The sequence below is a fragment of the Diabrotica undecimpunctata genome, chromosome 9 (genome assembly GCF_040954645.1).
Source record: "Diabrotica undecimpunctata isolate CICGRU chromosome 9, icDiaUnde3, whole genome shotgun sequence".
NCBI lineage: Eukaryota > Metazoa > Arthropoda > Insecta > Coleoptera > Chrysomelidae > Diabrotica > Diabrotica undecimpunctata.
Window position 1 is genome coordinate 85554966 of NC_092811.1, and position 22247 is coordinate 85577212.

The 22247-nt window shown below is 33.9% G+C and overlaps 2 protein-coding genes across 6 annotated transcripts in view; both read right to left on the reverse strand.

Annotated features, from left to right (window-relative positions):
- Positions 1-22247, reverse strand: part of LOC140450216 (phospholipid-transporting ATPase ABCA3-like) — a 314982-nt gene that overhangs the window by 190290 nt on the left and 102445 nt on the right. For 4 of the 5 annotated variants that reach the window (XM_072543703.1, XM_072543702.1, XM_072543699.1 and 1 more), the window contains exon 2: positions 15904-16079. The exons of the other annotated variant lie outside the window; for it this stretch is intronic. In XM_072543703.1, coding sequence (XP_072399804.1) covers positions 15904-15967 — 64 coding nt within the window. In that variant the 5' untranslated portion in view covers positions 15968-16079. The remainder of the gene's footprint in view (positions 1-15903; positions 16080-22247) is intronic. 5 annotated transcript variants of the gene reach the window in all.
- On the reverse strand, positions 17654-18646 carry LOC140451208 (SCAN domain-containing protein 3-like; the record flags this gene model as incomplete). The annotated part of the gene is made up of 1 exon (XM_072544944.1): positions 17654-18646. A coding segment is annotated over one exon (993 nt), but the record flags the coding sequence as incomplete, so codon positions are not given.

The following is a 22247-nucleotide window of genomic DNA, read 5'->3' on the forward strand; positions in this document are numbered from 1 at the left end:
TGTACGTTTCGTTTGTACGTTGCATAATGTTTGTAAAGATTGTGCAAAGTACCTTTTTATCTAAATTCCAATATTGCCAAAGTTTGTGTGTTGTAGTTTTTCATAAAAGAGTTATGTTATTTTTTTTTTGTTTATTTTATTTTTTCATATTTTGTATCTTTGATCTTTATTTTCCATTAATAGTTTATAAACATTTTAAACAATACAAAAAATACGACATGCTTATTAAACCGTTTTATTGTTTAGGATATTTTGACATGTAATTTGTATTATGTTTGATAACTTACAATTTAGAAAAATATTATTAGAAATATGCATACGCTAATGGAAAATGTATTAAAGAAATTAAATTTAACATAATTTATCATATTTGTAAAAAGTGTTGGCAATACCAAATAAAAATTACAAGCGGTCTACCTGGCACATTAGTAGTTATGCTCCAGAAAGTACACGTTAGTGGTAGAAGGTTAAGGTTTATTTAATTTGAATCTTTAGAGCAGGGGTCACCAAACGGCGAACCGCTGTTCGCATCTGGACCGTCTGCTTGTTTTTTGTGGACCGCCGTTAAATTCAAATAGTAATAAAATTATAGTGTAAAATTATAATCAAAGTGAAATGTATAAATATTTTTACATTTTTAATATTCAAAATTCAAAATTTCAGGAAGTACCCAAAAAGAATCTTATAGCAAACTACAATAGGGAGCTGTCTGAACACTGAAGTTATTTTAATTTGCATATTTATGACGTAAGTACCTAGTAACCAGTCTATAATAAAACTAAAATGTTTTTTCCAAACTTTCAGGTAATAGAACCATAATAAAATGAATTTTTTTTGTATTTCAAATTTTGAAATTTAGCTTTATAATCATCTTTTTCCTTGAGTTTAATTCATGTCCGTCCCTAAACGAGGTGGCCTATATGTGGCCTGGCTTCAACTACATAACCAAGATGATCTCCTGAGGGGAGTTACAACTACTGCAGGGTTTCTGGGTAACCCCGTACTCGTTTATGACACTGTCTGGATAAGTGCTGAGTGTCAGGACCGCGAAAGTGTATATAGTAGGATTTCGAAACGGACCCTCAGGGAATATAATTGGTAACCCCTGCTTTAGAGCATTCAAAAATTAAAACTGTGAATTTTTCATCTAAATAACGTAGGTCGGCAATTTGACCACGTATTTAATTTCACCTAATAACACTACAGTTGTTTGAAGTTTTTAAAATAAATGTTGTTGATAGGTACCTATTTACTTTGCACTTTTTTCAAATAACTTAAATTTAAAAATCGTATCAACACAACAAAATGCAAAATATTGAATATTATTCCATATAGATCTATAAATAAAAAGAGAGTATAAGTATTCATTTTAAATATGCAAAAACATTAATGTTGAAGTAAATAGTAAGTTGGTTAAAAAACTGGAAGTGAATAACATTATAAACAGACAGTCGAAAAACAAAGCTCAACAAATAAATTTGTTACTTATTCTAAAAAAATGTTAAATATATTAGGCATACGTTACAATATTTTTATTACCCTTTTTTATGATTATGATGGAAAAATTAGGTATTGATAATTATTGTAAATATACACAAGTATCCAAAGCAGCTATCCAAAGAATAATACCTAACATAGGAGGGCCCAGCAGCAACAAGAGAAAATTGTACCTTCAAGTAGTGCAATCGACCCTTCTATATGGAACTCCCGTTTGGATTAACGTACTAAAATACCAGAAGTACAAAGATATTATAACAAGAGCCCAAAGGAAGCGCCTTTTAAAAGTGGTGAGCGCGTACAGAACCACTTCTACGCTGGCCTTACAGGTGATTGCAGGAACGCTCCCCATCCACCTGCTTGCCAAAGAAAGACAAATGCTGTATGAAGCCCATGACGGTCACCTACCTCAGGTAAGAAGGACCATACGAGTGAACATGCTTAGAGAATGGCAAAGAGAATGGGAGGTACAGACCACGAAAGCTCGTTGGACCAAAACGCTTATCCCCGATGTTGTAGCATGGTACAACTGTAAATTTAAAAGAGTGAATTACTATTTTACTCAGTTCCTGACCGGTCATGGATCTTTCAGATCCTACACATATGGCATCAAAAAAACCAACGATGACATATGCACCTCGTGTGATGAGAGGGACGATGCGGAACATTGCATCTTCCGGTGTAATGTTTTCGCCTACGAACAACAAAGGCTGCAGAATAGATTCGGCGCGATCGCGCCCAACAACAACATGCAGATTGCAATGACCAGCAAAGAGAATTTTGAATATGTAATTAACCATATAACAGGTATCATGAAAAGGAAGACTATAATAGAAAGAGCCGAACAAGCTGGGTGAGGGGTCAAATACAAAAAAAAAATAATAAAAACAAAACATAAACATTCTTTTTTTATTTCCTTCTTTTTCTTTTCTGTACAAAAATGTACCAAATGTTACCCTTTACGGCAAACCCCCTTCTTTAAGCTCTTAAGTTTATCCGCTTGGAAACTAGGTCTCCTTCCCTACACGCTTACTGCTTTTAGGTAAGTGCTGTAACTTAAAATAAATAGCCCTAAGGGCACCTTTAACCCAGTCTGCGCGTGGTATCCCCATGTTTCGTTCGCTAATGAACTCGTCCAGGGATACCACGGGTTGAAGAGGGGGTGGTTTTAGTTAGTAGGCGACCTGGCAGGGATGTCCGAAGGGGGCCCTCTGTCATATAGTTTGACATCGTGCCGTCGGCGTATGTCTCTGGTCCTTTGGTTGAATCCAACAGTACTAGGGACACCTTCCCTAGTCGATTACGAATCTTTCCACCTCAGTCCAAAAAAAAACACAAGTATAGGTTACTACATATATATACAAACATATACATCTGTCAAAATATACCCGGGGGTAGACATAAATTCTGATCATCTACCAGTTGAAGATAATTTCAAAGTCAGAATGAAGAAGGTTACAAGTAAGTCGATGAAGAAGTATGATGTTAGAAAACCGAAAAATCCCAATGTTCGACTAAAGGTGAGTGAAAACCTCAATACAAAGAGGCTAAAATGCAGAAATGCAGAAACTAAAGAGAAAAGTCTGACCATCATACAAGAAACAGTGAGAGAAATAATAGAACAACACCTAAAGAAAGATACAGAGAAACGGAAATCGTGGATGACCGATGAAATACTTGAACTTATAGATCAGATAAAAAAAAACAAAGAAAATCTAAGAAGAGAAACAAAAAACAGAACAATGTCAAGAAATAGAAGAGTATCAGTGTCGATATGATAACTTCAATGTCCATCGAAAGGTGAAGAAAATATCTGAAAAGTTTCGAAAACGCAATAGTGGAAAAATAACAATTAATAAATGCAATCTTGTCATAACCAAAGAAGATAAAAGGAAAGTATGGTAGAATACTTGGAGAAACTTTTTCACGAACTTAGAACAATACAAGAGCCTACCATTGAAGAAAATTCAGGTCCCGAAATTTTACTAGAAGAAATAACGGCAGCCGTCAGACAAATGAAGAATGGAAAGGCACTGGGACTTGATGATATTCCCGCAGAACTGCCGAAGCTATCAGCTGCAAAACAAAAAAAAATAATAACTGAAATATTTAATAAAATATACAACACACGAAAAATACCAGTAGAGTGGCTCAAATCTGAGTTCATACCATTGTCCAAAAAACCAGGTGCAAAAGTTTGTGAATACTAGTACCATAAGCCTAATAAGTCATCGGCTGAAGCTGTTTTTAAAAGTCATGCACAAAATAATTTACCGGAAATGCGATGAACAAATTGCGCCCAATCAGTTTGGATTTAATAATCCGTAATCAAATTGACTTTGTGCTCATTAGACAAAGATTTCGTAATTCTATACTGTCTGCCAAAACTTACCCTAGAGCAGATATCGGTTCAGACCATAACCCCATAGTAGTCACATTACGAACCAAATTGAAACTGGTTAAAAAACCCACACAAAGTAGAATTGATATTAAGAGATTAAGGGAACCACACACAAAGGAACAAACTATAAAAACTCTTACTGAAAATCTACGTAATGCCCAAGAACTAAATAAAAGTAGTTATAACATTGATCAGAAATGGGAAAATATAAAAGTAGCAATAATTAAAACAGCAAATGAAAACTTAAAACGAAAGAAAAGAAAACATAAAGACTGGGTGACTGAAGAAATACTACTATTAATGAATCAAAGAAAATCATTCAAAACAAAAAATCCAATTAAATATAATGAACCTGATCGATTAATTAAAAAGAAAATAAAATAAGCTAAGGAGAGAATGTTACATGAGCAGTGAAATGAAGTAGAAGAAATTGAGAAAAAATATGACTTTTTTAACATGCATAAAAGAATTAGAGAATTAACAGGAATGAGAAAAACACTTCAAACTAGGCAACTAAGAGATGACAGTGGTGCACTTATAACAGATATAAATCAAAAAATGCAGAGATGGACACAATATATAGCACAACTTTTTAAAGACAAAGGGAGAACAGAAGCACCAAAAGAATGTAAGGATGATACTGGGCCTGACATTATACGAGAAGAAATTGAATATGCAATGAAACAAGCCAAAGGTAGTATATCTCCTGGGCCTGATGAAGTTCCTATTGAATTACTCAAAATTGTGAATACTGAATGTTTGGGAAAGTATGTACTATTTCTTTTCATATTTTTACTATTAATATTTTTCTGTTACGGTACTGTAATGTGGTCTAATTCAATGCTATGTATTCTAACGACTTTCGTAAAATATATTGCTTCCTATAAAATCTGGTTGTCTCATCTATTGTGTTTAAGTGCGGAGAATTTGACTTCTCTTTTGTCTTGTGTCGCCAATACACACAAGTGTACGGTTCGTATTACGGTCACAATTAACAATACAATAGATTGATTTATGGGTTTGTCCTCTTGCTACCGACCACCTCGAAGAGAGGGTGGTTTCTGACCGTCTCAAGTCTCAACTCAAGACACTTCATCTTAAGACAAGACAGCGAACGAGACAGACCAAGTTTGTTGGCTCTCGTGCCAGAGAGCCGCGTCGGCGGGCATCCTCCAGGAGATCTCCTTGGCTAAGAATCCATCAAATATTTCAAAGGGTAAGTCTTTCTTTGTACAAACATCAATAATGAGTAAGACCAGTTATTTTCCTAATTTATTGACAGTTATATTTGCTATTTTTCGCTATTTGATTTACAAACAAATTATTTCATTTTTTCGTTATTATTATTTATCGAATATCATTTAACCAGCGACCTCATTAAGTTTTATACAAAACATTTGGCCACTTCGACGGATGATAAATAATTTTTTTGACTTTGATTCAATTAATTTCATTGTGTTTCAATTAATTCATTTCAATTAATTGTTTTTTTTTCTTTTCAATTTAACTTTAAATCGGTCCTTCGGCATTCTTTTTAAATTTAATTTACATAATTAAATTGGATCATATTTACACAGCAATTTTTAAATTTATTTCTATTTTTATAATTCATAATTTCAATAGGTAAAATACTTTCATATATATTTTGATTAATACCATATATAAATTATACATATATATTACATTTACGATTTATTGTGTTTTATTGTGATTTATTTACATTTTTACATTGTTTTGTGTTGATTGTTATGAATTATTTTTGTTCTACTTGTACAATACTTTCCAACTCATTCTGTACGTCTTGTTTGTTAACATAAACACATTTCTTTCGATTTTCTTTGTTACTATACCTTTCTTTACTTACCTTTTTTATCGATATTCTTACTTATCTGCAATTAATTTTGTTTAAAAGCGTTCACTTCTTTAAATCTAGATATTCTCTTCGTGTTGATTTGTTAATTTATGTTTGCATTGTCCTCTCTTTCGTGCTTGTATCTTACAATGCTCAACAAAATGAACAAATCCAGCTTTTCGCGCCATACTCGGCATTCTCTAGATTCAAGGAGGCCTATGAAACGCATTCAAGTATCAAAACCACACGCCTTCATTATTATTCGTAGCCAGGGTAGATTTTCATAAATCTCACAACCTTGTTTCGATTGAATTTATTGTCTTCTTCTACTCGCTTTTGATAATCGCTGTCTTATTTCAATATTTTGATAACATCTCCGTTACTTGTGGTTTCATTAGTGCCACAAAGCACTCTAAGGTAACTAATCAAGGTGTTAAATGTGTCTTGTGTTCCGGTTCTTATCAGTCATATAAATGTTTGTATTTTTTGTGACTAAACGGCTTCAAGAACTTTTTTCGTTGGTTAATCCACATACTTTTTGTGTACGTGGCCTGATTCCACCTCATTCGAAACGACGAATTGCACGGTTTGCGAATCACGGTCTCGCTTTTGCTTCGTTTGTTAACCAACGCTCAAATTCATCTTGTTCCTTTAGACAATCACTTCTTCAAATACCAACATTTCTAAGTTGCTTCACAAACACATTTAATGTCCTCGTCTATTTCGTGCTTTGTGTTCTGGTTCTCACTATTCATGTAAATGTTTGTATTTTTTGGGACTAAACGGCTTCAGGAAATTTTCTCGTTGGTTAATCCACATACTTCTTGTGTACGTGACCTGATTCCACCTCATTCGAAACGACGAATTGCACGGTTAGCGAATCACGGTCTCGCGTTTTGCTTCGTTTGTTAACCAACGCTCAAATTCATCTTGTTCCTTTAGACAACCACTTCTTCAAATACTAACATTTCCATTTTGCTACACAACCACATTTAATGTCCTCGTCTATTTCTTTCCACATAGTTGATACTGATCAAATATGTTTTCGCATCTTTCTTATAATTCGTATCCTGCTAGATACAGGCTCCACAGCCAATTTTATTTCCGTGATCTACCAAATCACGCATTTTTGTAATCAGATCTTATAGAAATACTCATAGGGGTTGAATTGGTTTTTCGTTTCGTAAATTTTGGTCAAAATTCTTGGCGAACCAAATCATCCTGTGGTCTTAGAAATCATTTTCAATTATGTTCTATAAGGGCGAGTTTCTACGACTTATTCTATATTTTATTTCACCTCTTTCATTACTTCTATGTATACAAACATAGATCTTTTCTACAAAGGTTTTGGGAAGTCGGAAAGAGTAGGCACCTGTTAGTTTTGTCCCAACATGACGAAGCTCGTGAAGGATATTTCTCAGTTGTTGATTTTTCGAAAATTAACAAGTCTATTTTCTGTTATTCCACCGTTTCTACAACCTAATCCTCTTTATTTATCTTTTTCTCTTGTTTATATTCGCTACTTATTCTTTATTCTTATGCATATCTTCATTTTGTATGCTAGAGGATCGCATTAGGAAACTTCCGAATCTCAAAGAGACATATGTTGCATTCGTGGAAGATTTTGTTACTTCTCAACATATGATGCCGGTTTCTGAATCCGATTTTAAATCGATTATTGCTTATAACTCTCACACAGTTTTCAAAAAAACAAATTTTTATTTCGCTTCTTTTAATCCAAAATTCGTACTGGCTTCGACGCCAATCTATATGACGTTCGAGGTGTGTCGCTAATCGACGCTTTTGATACTGGTCCTAAAAGGGCATCTCGTTCTTTGCTTAATTTTCGATATCTTCGTTGTTGTTTTATTTGCGATATAGAGCAAACGTATCGGCAAATTAAAGTAAATGAGGAATTTTGGAACTATAAAAGGGGTTCTCTGGAGATCGGACTGCTTAAACCTCTCCAAGAGTTTTTGCTACGAATCGTTACTAACGGTACTTCTTCGTTTTCTTTCGCTCATAAACTCTACAAGAGTAACGCTTAGTTTTTAATGCTCGATGGTTTTCCGCTAGGCAGTGGGCCAGCAGCCATCTCGACGGACCTACGTCAGAATCACGCTACAAGTGATTCTCTTTCATACTACTCACCTTCTGCAGTGAGCACTCGCTTAGCTTTTAAAGCTCGATGGTTTTACGCTAGACAAATCGACAACGTCAGCAACCATCTCTAATTATTTTCAGGCTTTGGCTTACGCATTTTGACATGTTGTTCGTTGGCAAAGAGGAACCTTTCATTTTTACGGTACTGGGCCTAAAATGGAATCCTACGACTGATTTCTTTTCTCATTCTTCTTGTCCCTTTGACAAACCGTTCACAAAGCGGGCCATTCGTTTGTAAATCAGTCGTATTTTTGTTGCTATCCTCTTGTTTTTATTCATTTTCCATGTCTTTTTGCAAGTCAAACGTGTTCTAAAATCTTTGTGGTACTTCAATGTATCCTAGGATAATGAAACATCTGAACAGATACATCTGACCTCTGTACTTGTATGTGTTACATTTCTGGTGTTATTTCTATACAGGAACATCTATCGCGAGATCGGAGCTCTTGGCAGCTATACTGCTGACGGATCTAGTCACTTTTGTCAACGAGTCTAGTCCAATTTTCATGCTCGCTCTGTCTCGACAAGATTGGAACTCCTGGCAGCCATATTGCTGGCTGATCTAGTCACTTTTGTCAAAGGGTTGTTCGTCCGATCTTCCGATATTTCGAATCCGATATCGACGATTGCGCTCTCTTGAGCTAATTTTTCTACCCCAAATTGGCAATCGTATTAAACACATACAAGAACTGATACCACACTTTACTCGGCATCAAATGCCTTCTAATCAACACCTCTCTGATTGTGTTAGTCGTGTTTTATCACTGGCACAATTATTAGAATTTTCACCAAACTGGCATTTTCCTACCGTGGAGCTCGTCGAAATATCATTACGCCGAGATTTCGACGCTATTCTTCTTCTTGTCTTTTCGCACCCCACGGAATTCTTATAGGAAAAGGAGCCAACGGTATTGTGTATGACACAATCTTTCTAGTTTAGTCGGTCGAAAAATTCTACTGATTCGACGCTATTCTTTTTGAATTGATGGCATTGTACGCGTTGTTAATCTGAGCACAGGGTCAGATGACATCCAACAATGTTTTGCGGTCAAAATATGACTGCCGCTTATTTGTCAATTCATATTTTATTCTTACTTAGTTCTTTATTAGTATATCGATCTTTCATGTCTATTCTTTACACTTATATTTTCAGCTGTTCTTAAAAACATTCGTTTTTGGCGCGGGAGAATGTTTGGGAAAGTATGTACTATTTCTTTTCATATTTTTACTATTAATATTTTTCTGTTACGGTACTGTAATGTGGTCTAATTCAATGCTATGTATTCTAACGACTTTCGTAAAATATATTGCTTCCTATAAAATCTGGTTGTCTCATCTATTGTGTTTAAGTGCGGAGAATTTGACTTCTCTTTTGTCTTGTGTCGCCAATACACACAAGTGTACGGTTCGTATTACGGTCACAATTAACAATACAATAGATTGATTTATGGGTTTGTCCTCTTGCTACCGACCACCTCGAAGAGAGGGTGGTTTCTGACCGTCTCAAGTCTCAACTCAAGACACTTCATCTCAAGACAAGACAGCGAACGAGACAGACCAAGTTTGTTGGCTCTCGTGCCAGAGAGCCGCGTCGGCGGGCATCCTCCAGGAGATCTCCTTGGCTAAGAATCCATCAAATATTTCAAAGGATAAGTCTTTCTTTGTACAAACATCAATAATGAGTAAGACCAGTTATTTTCCTAATTTATTGACAGTTATATTTGCTATTTTTCGCTAATTGATTTACAAACAAATTATTTCATTTTTTCGGTATTATTATTTATCGAATATCATTTAACCAGCGACCTCATTAAGTTTTATACAAAACACTGAATCCATTGATCTTCTTTTGGATCTATTCAATATCATATATAGAACAGGTATAATACCTAAAGAATGGCTCCAATCAACATTCATACTGCTAATCAAAAAAGCCAATGCAAAGGAGTGCAATGAACATCGCACCATAGCCTTAATGAGTCATGTCTTAAATTGTTTTTAAAAGTAATTCACAATAGAATACATAAGAAATTAGATGAAGGCATAAGTAATACACAAATGGAATTTAGGAAAGGACTGAGAACACGAGATACACTGTTTGCAGTAAGTGTTCTTTCGCAGAGATGCTTAGATATAAATCAGGAAGTATATGCCTGTTTCATTAATTTTGAGAAGGCATTTGACAGAGTGCAGCATAATCAGCTTAAAAAAAATTATTAAATAAAAACATAGACAGAAGAGACATTAGAATCATATGTAACCTTTATTGGAACCAAACAGCAAAAGTGAAAGTTGAAAATGAACTGACCGAGGATATCCAGATTCGTCGTGAGGTCCGCCAAGGGTGTATTTTATCACTCTTGTTATACAATTTATACGGTAAAGCCATCTCAGAATTAGCGCTTGCCGAGGTCAGTGAGGGCCTTATAATAAACGGTGAGCCTCTTAATAACATAAGATATGCTGACGACACCGTCCTTCTGGCAGGAACACTAGAGGAACTGCAACACCTTGCTGAACATATAAATATATATTGCAACGATTATGGACTAAAAATAAATTTGAAGAAAGCCAAGTTAATGGTATTTCCAAAAGCACAAAACATCAAAGTTAAGCTAGTACTAGATAATACAGAAATTGAACATATATATTCGAACAAATACCTTGGAGCATGGATCACAGAAGATACTGATCAGACAAAAGAAATAAGATGCCGCATTGAAATTGCACGGTCAACTTTTAATAGAATGAGAAAACTTTTTTGTAATCGCGATACCAATATATCGCTCCGAATAAGAATGCTGCGATGTTATATTTTCTCTACCCTTTTGTATGGGGTTGAAGCTTGGACACTTAAAAAATCCAACATTAAAAACCTAGAAGCATTCGAAATGTGGTTTTACCGACTTATTTTGAAAATATCATAGATGGATCGCAAAACAGAAAGTAAGCTTTATTTACCGTGCAGGTATTGTTTCAGAAATGTAGAGATGTCAGCTATAATGTTTTTGCATGCCTGATTGACTACAAGAAGGCTTTCAATAGAGTCAGGCATGAAGTAATGATGGAAGTGCTGAAGAGGATAGGGATTGACGAAAAATACCTTAATATAATAGCTAACCTGTATTGGAATCAGCAGTGCTCTGAATAGATGGAGAATATACAAATTAGGTCAAAATTTTAAAGAAAGTGAGACAGGGGTGCATAATTTCACCACTGATATTCAATCTGTACTCGGATCACATTTTTGAAGAGGCCCTAAAAGATATTGATGAAGGCATCTAAATAAATGGAGTCAAGCTCATTAACCTGAGGTAAGCAGATGATACAATAGTGTTTTCTAATACCATAGAAGGGTTGCAAAACTTTATGAACAAAATAACGGAAACAAGTAGAACATATGGACTGGATATAAATACAATCAAAACCAAGCTAATGATCATCAGTAACGAAAACTTACCTGGAAAAAATCTGTATGTGAACTAAATGAGATTTAAATGTGTCTCACAGTACAACTATTTGGTAAATATAATCAACGAGTCGTGGGACAATACCCAAGAGATTAAATGTGGCATCGGAAAGGCAAAAAGTTCTTGATTATGAGCTTTGTATTCAAGAGCCATGACCTAACCCTAGAAAATAAGGCTCTTTAAATGTTACGTGTATTCAGTGCTTCTGTATGAAGTAGAAACGTGGACATTGAAGGCGAAATGACTCTATTAAAACTTTATAGGCTTTTGATCTATGGTTATACAGAAGAATCCTGAAGAAACCATGGACAGACAAAGTCACCAATAAAGACGTACTACAAAGGATGAACACAACCGCGGATTTGATCAACATCGTGAAGGACCGTAAGCTGCAGTAGTTGGGACATATAATGTGAAATTAAGGTAGATATGAGCTACTTCAATGCATTTTGCAAAGCAAAATTGAAGGGAAAAGGGCCCCAGGGCGAAGAAGAATATCCTGGCTTGATAACCTAAAAGCATGGTATAGAAAAACCTCAACACAGTTATTCTGTATAGCAACCAACAAAGTCATCATAGTCAAAATGATCGCCAACGTTCGGAACGGAAAGGCACCCTCAGAATAGTAGGTTATTGACTATAGAAAATGTCACACCGAGAGTGCAGTACGGCTAATATAGGAATGCACAATTGCCGGTTTTCACGCCTTGTGCTTGGCGATACAAACAGGTCCAAGTGGTAGTCACAGAACCGTACCCAGATCTCTACGCCGGGCTCTGTTATTTATTATAAAATAATATATTGATAAAATAATTGCCTTCAAGTAGCCAAATAAGAGGCATGAATTTGAATAAAAAGACCTTAAGTTTTTAGCGAGAATTTTATTATAAAACTGTATACTTTATTAAACTAACAAATGTATTTTAAATTAACTTTCTTGATAGCTATAAATATACCGGGTGGAATCTCCTGTAACTCGATTTCCGTGCACCCAGCCCAATATCCAAGAAAAACTTTTTCTTTTGTAAATATGTGAAAAATTATCAGGAATGGGAATATCGAAAAAGCTTTGCACATTTTTTAATCCCGGCGATGTTATTAAAAAAACATCTTGCGCACTTGAATCACTGCGAAATTTTAACACCTACTAGTTTTTGTCCTTGTTAAAACATAATGCAGTCTCGCATTTTTTACATACAACATAAGTTTACCTAGTTCCTTGGCATAGCAACCTGGTAGTTTACAGCGAAACCTTGTGTTATTCCATATGGGATAATGGTTTTCCTTGCCCACACTTGACCAGATGACCAGGTATAAGGTTTATAGTGTAAGTTATTTAACATTATATTATATTTATACTTTATTAAACTAACAAATATATTTTAAATTCCATTTTTTGATAGCTATAAATATACAGGGTGGAACCTCCGGGAACTCGATTTCCGTGCACCCAGCCCAATATCCGAAAAGCCCATACTCTGATTGGACTGGTAAATGCATTTTATTGGTTATACAGTGTAAAATAATCGAGGTTACTCACAGATATTCAATTAATTACATCCGAGATGTCGGATTAGCTTTCGCTACTCTCCCCTGTGTTCGCGTGTATTATCAATTGGTCAACGTCATCTTGCAGGTTGTCCGCAGTCCACATCTCAGTTTCCGTTTTCTCAACAACATCAGTAACATAATTGCGCCAATTTTGCTCTGTGACGCGTGCGAAACCGTCGTCAACTGGCGTACCTCATCGTTTTTAAAAGTGGTATTATGGGTACCTACATATCGCTTAACTTGGTTCCACACCATTTCTATAGGATTCAATTCGCAGTGATATGGAGGAAGCCTTAAAATATAAACATTATGTTGTGAAGCATACTCATCAAGATGATACTTATCGTATTGATCTTTAAAAGCACGCGCTGCTTCTAATAGCTCGGATTTCAAATAACACTCCTCGAAAAAAATGTCTTTTTCCACTAGCCATTCCTTGATTGCAGCTTTATTCCAGGAATTGTTAGGAAATCTCTCTTTACGGGAGTGGTACGATGCATTGTCCATTACAATGACATTCCTGCGGCCATTATTTGGTAAATTTGATATTAATGTCTCCTTAAACCACGACTCAAAATATGCGGCATCCATTTCATCGTGATAGTCGCCATCATTTTTCTTTGCCAGAAAAACACGCTGTGTGCCAGAAAGGAAACCTCCTGAAAAACCTGCATGCAATAAAACATATCGTGGACCTCGTTTAGTAGGTGCTTTTAAGCCAGTACTTGAACCTTTGAGAAAAGCATCACGACTGTTTTGTATCGTAGTATCGTACCATTCGTAATTTATAGATTGGCCAACATTAACCCACGATTCGTTCAAATATATGATATTGCAATGGTCTTTTCGCAAACGTGGTATAGTTCTCAAATAATTATGGCGCCAATGAATAATATCCTCTCGCTCCACCATGATGCTTCTTCGGCCACGTTTCTTATAAACAAATCCAATATCTTTCACAAGTCTGTATAAGGTAGAAAGAGACAACGGGTGTATATTCTCATTACCTTGTATGAAGTTATGTAGATGCTTTAAGAATGGCGGCAAATTTTTCATGAAAAATTCACAATGAACAATTCTCCGTAGAATACTTCTTACACCCTCGTCATATGTGAATATTCTAGAATTTGATTGACACACTCGTTTTTTACGTTTTTTTGGCGATTTCAACGTTCCACTCTGTTCTTTTTCTTTTTTGAAATTGTAAATGCTTCTTTCGCTAACACCAGTCATCAACGAAGTACGTCTTACAGCAGCACTTACATTAAGTTGTTCCGTATTTTGTAAAAGACACATTTAACACTACGAGTTTAGCGCAACCGTTAAATAATTTACCGGATTTAAACTTATGGGACTCCATGCTCTCTGTTGAAACTCGGACTAAATTTTGAAGTGTAGTTTCGTTTTCCAAAAGCACTTTTACCCTAAGGATGGGTAGGGGGTGAAATAGGGAAAGCTTGTTGTTTATCAAATACTAATTATGACAAACAAGTTTATGGCCATATTTAGATGATTATGTTAATGATGGTAATTTGTAGCAGAAGTTTTACAAAAGAAATGAAGACCTATTTATAGAAACAACATAACTGTATTTTTAATATTTTACATACAATAGAAAAAATCTAATTTCTATGAAAGAATTGGAAATTTGAATATTATATATAATATCTATAAATAATATCATTTCCAAGTTTCCAAATTCTTTTCTAGAAATTATGTAGGTTTTTTCTATTTTATGTAAAACATTAAAACTACAGTTATTGTATGTTGTTCTTGTAAAGAGGTGTTCAAATGTTACTCTTATGAATATGATTCAATTGTATATCTCATGTTGACGTTTTATATGCAAAATTCATAGTTTTCGTTGTCAATAACTCAGCAATGCCTTTTTATTCTACTGTATACGTATACATGATATAAAATATTTTGCTCGTACTGCCGGCAGATGCATTTTATCCAAGCCGGTCCTGTGAGATAATGAGCAATCAACAGCTGGAGAAAACCGACAACCCTGCGCGTTTATTCTCCATAAGAAAAGCATTGCCGTATCTTACCCGTAATGCACTCTAAGTGTGACATTTTCTATAGAGGTTATTGAGTTAAAGAAGAATTGTATGATGAATTAGAATCCATCTACCAGTCATGCCTAAAAAATTATATAAAAATAATCTATTGAGTCCTAACCGCAAAAGTGAACAACGTATGATATTTAACATCACACGAATTTATCTGCAACGATGTAATAAATAACAAATTTAATATCATTTAAAGGGTTCGTACCCACATATTTAGTGACTATACTCATTTTTACTTGGTAACAGCACTGACGATGGACTTGTTAGTCTGTAAATACGCGCCATAATTTTAAAATTACAATTACACTAGTAATCAAAAATATTTTATCTGTTCTTTTGTTCTTTAAGGTTGTTTTTAGAACATCTGAAATAAAAAACTTTTCTTTTTTTTACGAAAAATGTTTTGCAATAAAACTACCGTACACCTCATCTGGCATTTATTACTGCTTGACAACGATCTCTTATACTGGGAATTAACGTTTACGATGAGAATAGATTTATTTGATTATAAAAATCATAAGGCCTCTGACTGATTACAAACTATCAACTTTCCTAATATTAGCATATGACACACTGAAGCAAACTACGTTAGACGTATAGTACTTATAATGTATATAGCCTACTATCAATATTATCTAAAGAAACATGATTTCAAGCCAGAAGTGCACCAGATCATAATTTATATTTACTTCGTTTATCTGCAAAAAGTTTAATATTTTAAAAATTTAATGACTGACTGTAGATGACAATTGATTGGATCCCCGTCGCATACAATGGGCAAAGTCACTACTATATATATATATATATATTTATATATTTATATATTATCCTAAAAAATTATTAAATCATGATGACCTACTACTAATATTATATTTTACAACAACTGTGACCTACTTTCTCTTGAAGATCGCAGAAATGTCCTTAATTTTCTTGTAGTAGAAGCTGCAGTTGAATACATTTTCGCAAACGACAATCACAAATATTCTCCTTTTTACTGCAAGATTCAGTTATCCATATTATGTTCTTTATGAATTTTATCTTGTAGATCTTGATATCCGACTTGATCTCACCTTTAATAAAATATTTACGATTTAATTTAATATATAAACAATACCAAGACATTATACTATTTTAAATTCGAAAATATTTATTTAAAAATATTTGGGGTAACACACAGAAATATTTAACATTTATTGTGTCCTCGCACCTTTTTTTAAACTACATATACTTTAATTACAAATATAAAGAGGGCCATTTAACCAGAAATAACTGATAAAAAATTACAAGTAGTCCTAGTGTATTTAATATCCATTGAAACGTAATTTTATATCAGATGTACTTCAATTTTCATCGTTTATATTATAGCTCAGTAAAAAAATTGAGAATAAGGAAGTCTACCAATAAAAACAGTATCAGAAACAATTAAGAAAATGACAAGCTATACTAGGGTCTTCTGTTAATCTCTTGGTCTTAATTTGTAGTAGCAGGACTGTTTACACGTTTCCGATTATAGGCTATTGAAAATGTTTAAAAAGTAAGGCTAAAAATAACTACAATGTTAAAGGAGTTTTATTGTTTCATATTGTCAATGGACCCCCAAACAAAGGAAAAACACCGTGGAGTGCTACCATTTAAAGCAGTGGTTCCCAACCTTTTTCGGCCTACCGCCCATTTTTCCAAAAACAAAATACTTAACGCCCCCCTTAAAAAACTCTTCCATTCTTAAAATTAGTAACGCACTTTCATTCACAATTGTTTTACCTTTTTTAGGTCAAAGGCTACCTTAAATATGATTCGACGGCCCCTTAACTAATCCAAGCAACAACAAATTAAAAAAAAATGTTTTATTCAAAAATACAGTATTCATGTATTGATCAAACTTTAACTTAAATACATATCATAAAAAACAATATAATAATAATATAACATTTTTAATGAGAAGGCTGAGCTTGATGTAATGATAGTAATCTGTCAATATTTGGTTCCATACTTGTCATCAGCAATCTTAAATCACCTCGCTCCACTATGGACAGTCTATTTCTCTTCTTTGTTAATAAATTGCTGACTATGCTAAATCCTCTTTCGGCTAAATACGATGAAAAACATCTTTGATGCAGCTCATAAAGCTGGATATAATACTGAAATTTGACATTGCAGCCAAAATTCTTGATATCCATTTTTAAATTTTACTTTTAACTCTTCATTTGTTGACAATTCTATCAATTTCTACTGTAATGATAATTCTGCTGTTTCTAAACTTGAGAACGGTTCTAGCACCCAATCTGGAATAACCAGACCAATGATATCCTGAAATCTATTCCTATAATCTTCTGGAAGTGCTTCCAAGTGCTGGCAATATACCAGAATGTCTTCATCATTTGTCTCCACAGAAGAAAGATTTTGAAACTGATGAAATTGTCTCCGACCTAAATTTTGCCTATACAAATTAAGTTTTGACACGAACGAGGAAATAGTTCCTTTTGCTTTGATCAAATTCAAATTACCATCTTGTAGCCGTAGGTTTGTTTCATTAAATTTATCTTATAAATCAGTTAAATACGCAATATCGCTCTTAAATTTTAATAAATTGTCTCTCAAAGAATCATCTTTGCTTTCAAAAAACTCTAAAACTGAGTCAAAGAGATCATAAAATCTTTTTAGACACCTTCGAAAGCCATCGAACTTCTGTGTGTAACAATAAACAATTAAAATTCTCGTCGTTTGCATCACACAGTTTTCTAAACAATCTATTATTGAGAGCACTGCTTCTGATCTTGTTAACTGCAGTAATTACATATTGTAGTGAACAATGAAGGCGATCACTAAGATTTTTTGCAACTAAATGCTGTCTGTGAATTACACAATGCACGGCGAGTATATTTGGTACCGCTTTTTTCAAATATGCTGTCAGTCCGCGGTGTCGTCCAACCATTGCCGGAGCACCATCTGTAGCAACAGTTATGACATTTTCCAGAGGTATACCTTTATCTGTAAAATAGTGTTCCAGAACATCAAATATCGATTTGCCTTTAGTATCTGTTTCCAGTGTTCTTACAAATAACAGTTTTTGACAGATTTTTTCACTTTTTATGAAGCGAACGTACGCAAGAAGTAAAGACTCATTGTTTGGCAGAGTTGATTCATCAAGCTGTAAAGAAAACTGAGTAGTCTTTAAATAATCAGTTAGAGAACGCTCCACATCCTCAGACATTCCGTCAATTTGTCTCTGTACCGTATTATTGCTTAATGGAATTTTTTTAATAATAGCAGATGCCGGCTGGTGCAGTACAGTCCGCAAAACTTCACTTACAGCTGGCAGTATTAATTCTTCGCCAATAGTATGGGGTTTTCCTGATTTAGCTATAAGTAAGGAAATATTATAAGAAGCACGTAGCCCATCATCGTCTTGCTTTGATACTGCTGAAAAGATACTAGCTAAAGTTGGACGTTTGAAATGTTGTTTTTTGAGCATTTCAAAATATGATAAATTTCTGTCTTTTCTGTCGGGATGTATTTTGGTCAAATGTTCTTGTAATCGTGAAGGTTTCATGGCTTCATTTGAGAAAACTCTCTGGCAAATTAAACACATTGGTAATGCCTTATTAGAAGGCGACTTAATAAAACCATACTTCAAATATTTTCGTCAAAATTGTTGCAGTGTTGGACTGAGTGATAAATAAAAAATTGCACGGTGCATAACCAAAATGCATTTTGTGCATTTCGTTTATATTTTCGGATTGTTAGAAGTTGTTAGAAGCAAAGAAGCAATGAGTTACTTTAAGGGGGCGGCAGCTGTTCCTCAACGCCCCCCAAATTTTCCTTGGACCCAAAAAGCCCCCTTATCTCTCTTCAACGCCCACCGGTGGGCGGTACCGCCCCTGTTGGGAACCACTGATTTAAAGGAATAAGTTTTTGAGAAATGGGTGAAATTGTTCCTACTCACTAAGGCTATGGCTCCACGAGCGACAGATTGTCGCAAGCAGTAGCAGTAAAATGTAGCTTGATAAATGAAAACAACAGCAGTGATACTGAGTGGCTCCACGCGCTGTAGATTGTCGCTTCGTTTCGAGACCGAGACGCGTCGTCAAGGTCGTGTCGCGTTCGAATAGATCCGGACCTATTTTTTAGCAGTAATTTGCAGCGCGTTTGTGGCTCCACTAGCAGTAATTTGTCGCTTGTAGCGGTAATTGCCATTTAATCGGATATTTTTGTTCTTGTTTGTTTATTTCTCTGTGTTTGTTAAGTTGTTTCTTTGTTTTTATAAATTACTTTAAAGTTTTTTCATATAATTTTGTGTCTCAAATCATAACAAAAAATTATAAGTTCTAAGAAAGAAATAAATCCAATATTTTCTTTATCGGTATTCTAGATAAAAAAAATCAATGGATCTTTTTTTTTCAATCCCAATTAACCGTATCAAACTGTACTTTATCATAGATGCCATTATTAAACAAGAAAAAGTTGAATAGAGAGAATAAACAGTTTTTATTGATATCCCGAAAATCTATTTTTTGGATTTCCTTCTTCGAACTGGTGATTCATTTCTATATAAGTGGTTGTCTAATCATGTCATATAAATAAAATTTTAATAATTATTGTTTAAAGTAAAATTTTATTATCCTTTAGTACTAATGTTTCGTTCTCGATAGCTTGGCGTAAAATTCATAAATAAAAGAATGCAACAAAGTAGATTTTATGTCGCATCAGAATTTTTTTAATTATTGTAACATAAAAAAGCAAGCTAGATATTGGAAAAGGACGATTCATTACATCAACCCAATATGATAAATGAATATAATCGACATATGGGAGCCGTCGATCTATTTGATAATTCAGTAGCTAATTACAGAATACGCAGAGGTAAGAAGTGGTGGCGGCCCCTTTTTATTCTAATAAAAGTTAAATAGTTAAAAATTTGGTTTTTGTTTTTTTAGGTAGATACATGTATAGGATTATAAAATATGTAATTTGAAATCTTACTTTAAGGTAGGTAATTGCTAATTTTTCTTCTGGGCTTAGGCTATCACGCATTGATGTATCTTGTTTTCGTATGACATCTTCTATTTCACATAATAAAAAATTAAAAGAAGACACTGACATCCTGTAATATTCAAAAAACTTGTCAGGATATTCTTTTAATTTGTTGTGTAAAAGAAAAAAATTTCCCTGTCTGTCTAGGCACTAGAACACGGTGAATCCACCATTTCCGTTGTTTTTTAACCCTACGTCGACGGCGCAATGCCAATATTAAAGCAATTTTTTGTTGAAATGATAGAATATCCATACTATATTATTGTATTATCGGTGTGAATTTATTTTACTTATTTATTTATTTATTTTATCTGCTATATACACGGACATTATATAAACGGACAAGATACCACTAATTGTAGCTGCGTCATATTAACGCTCATGGAGCCACTACAAGACCAAAACGCGGCGATATGCGCGCTGTAAACTGTCGCACGTGGAGCCATGAGTTTACTGCTTTACTGCCGCCGTAATTTTACTGCTACTGCTAGCGACAATCTGTCGCTCGTGGAGCCATAGCCTAAGGTGCACCTGTGCAGTTTTGGTACAATCACATCTACATAAAAGTTGATCAAAATTAAATTTTCTGTCGAAATGTCACCTTTTTAAGTAAAAAATAATTTTTTTTTACAAAAATATATTCAAAAAACGAGGCAAAAAACAGGAATACCCGCGATTTTTATATATAGGTTTTGATATACAGAAAAAAAACTTGTTCCTCTTTAAAATGATGTTTAGTGCAAGTATTTAGAATTTACAGTATTCCATATACAGATTATTAATAGTAACTTTCTCGGTCAGATCTTGCTATTTACTTGCTAATTATTTTGTAACTTGACTAAAATGAATCACCTGTGATGCCCACTTATTCGACATGCTATTAAAATATATATTATAGGTTCACTTACATCCCACCTGCATACTCTGTATGCCTGATTTTATATACCAACAGTATTATTGGTAATTTAAACTATACTCTGCAAAGTATCACGGGACATTTTAAAAAAATAATTACTTTATTAAAAATTACAAAATCGAAAAAGATCGTGACAATTTGTATATAAAACTCTAATGTTCAGAACACAAATCCTGGATCATCATTCTTAGGTGAATAACTAGAACAGGGCCGGCTCCCATAACTCGGGTGATACACATTGTCCAGAAATAAACCAAGAAAGTTGATCACCGGTGATACACATGGTATCACAACGCTGAATCTTCACAGTATATTTGGTAGCCAACCTTTTAAAACTTTTTATCTTGTATATTTAGCTATATACATTACTAAATAAAAAATAAAGCTTATTTTTTGTACTTTAAAAGAGTCTATTGTAAACTATTCTGGGACTAACGGTAACTAAATAGGGTTCGTCAAATTGTAATGCTTGCATCGATTTGTATATACCTAAATGGAACAGAATAGGTTTTAAATCAATAATCACTTAGAATTGAAGGCTGAATAGCCTCATATTGCGAGGAAGAATGTGTACTGTTTATAAGTCATGATTTTTTCCATTTACTATTAATATTATTTTGAATTATGGTTTATTTTTAATTATTGTGTACAGATTTTGCGACCAGTCTACATTCTAGTACCAATGACTTTTTTAGTTTATAGGTTAGCATGTAGTTTATATTTAAGATCAATGTGTGCTTTATCCCACAAAAAATGAACGATTCTTTGGTTTTAATAAATGCAATAAAGAAGTTTTTCTAATTTAAAGGAGATATATATTTGAGTTATTACTAGGAAAATTTAAAGTTATAACAGATAATGAGTCAGATACTATTGTAACAGATGTAATCTGAGTTTTTTAAAGTATCTTAATGCTTTATACATTACTACAGCTTCAGCACTAAAAATTGAAAAATTAAGATTTAGTCAACAAAGTTTTTCTGTGTTAGTTAATGGCATGTAGAAAGCACACCCACTACCAACAATAGACATTGATGCATCAATATAAATAACTAAAGAGCCTGACAGACTAGCTAAACAAAAGTACATCAAAACATTGGAATTGATAGAAGAATTTACATTCATAGTACTTTGGTTGTATCTACAATAGTTAGAAAAGCAAATTTAGCACCATAGTACTACTTATTCTCGTTATGAAAATATGCAAAAAATTTGTAGAAAAAACTGAAATGTCCGCATATAAGCATTTATTTAAGACAAATTAATAAAACTTCTATGATGTAGTAGCAGG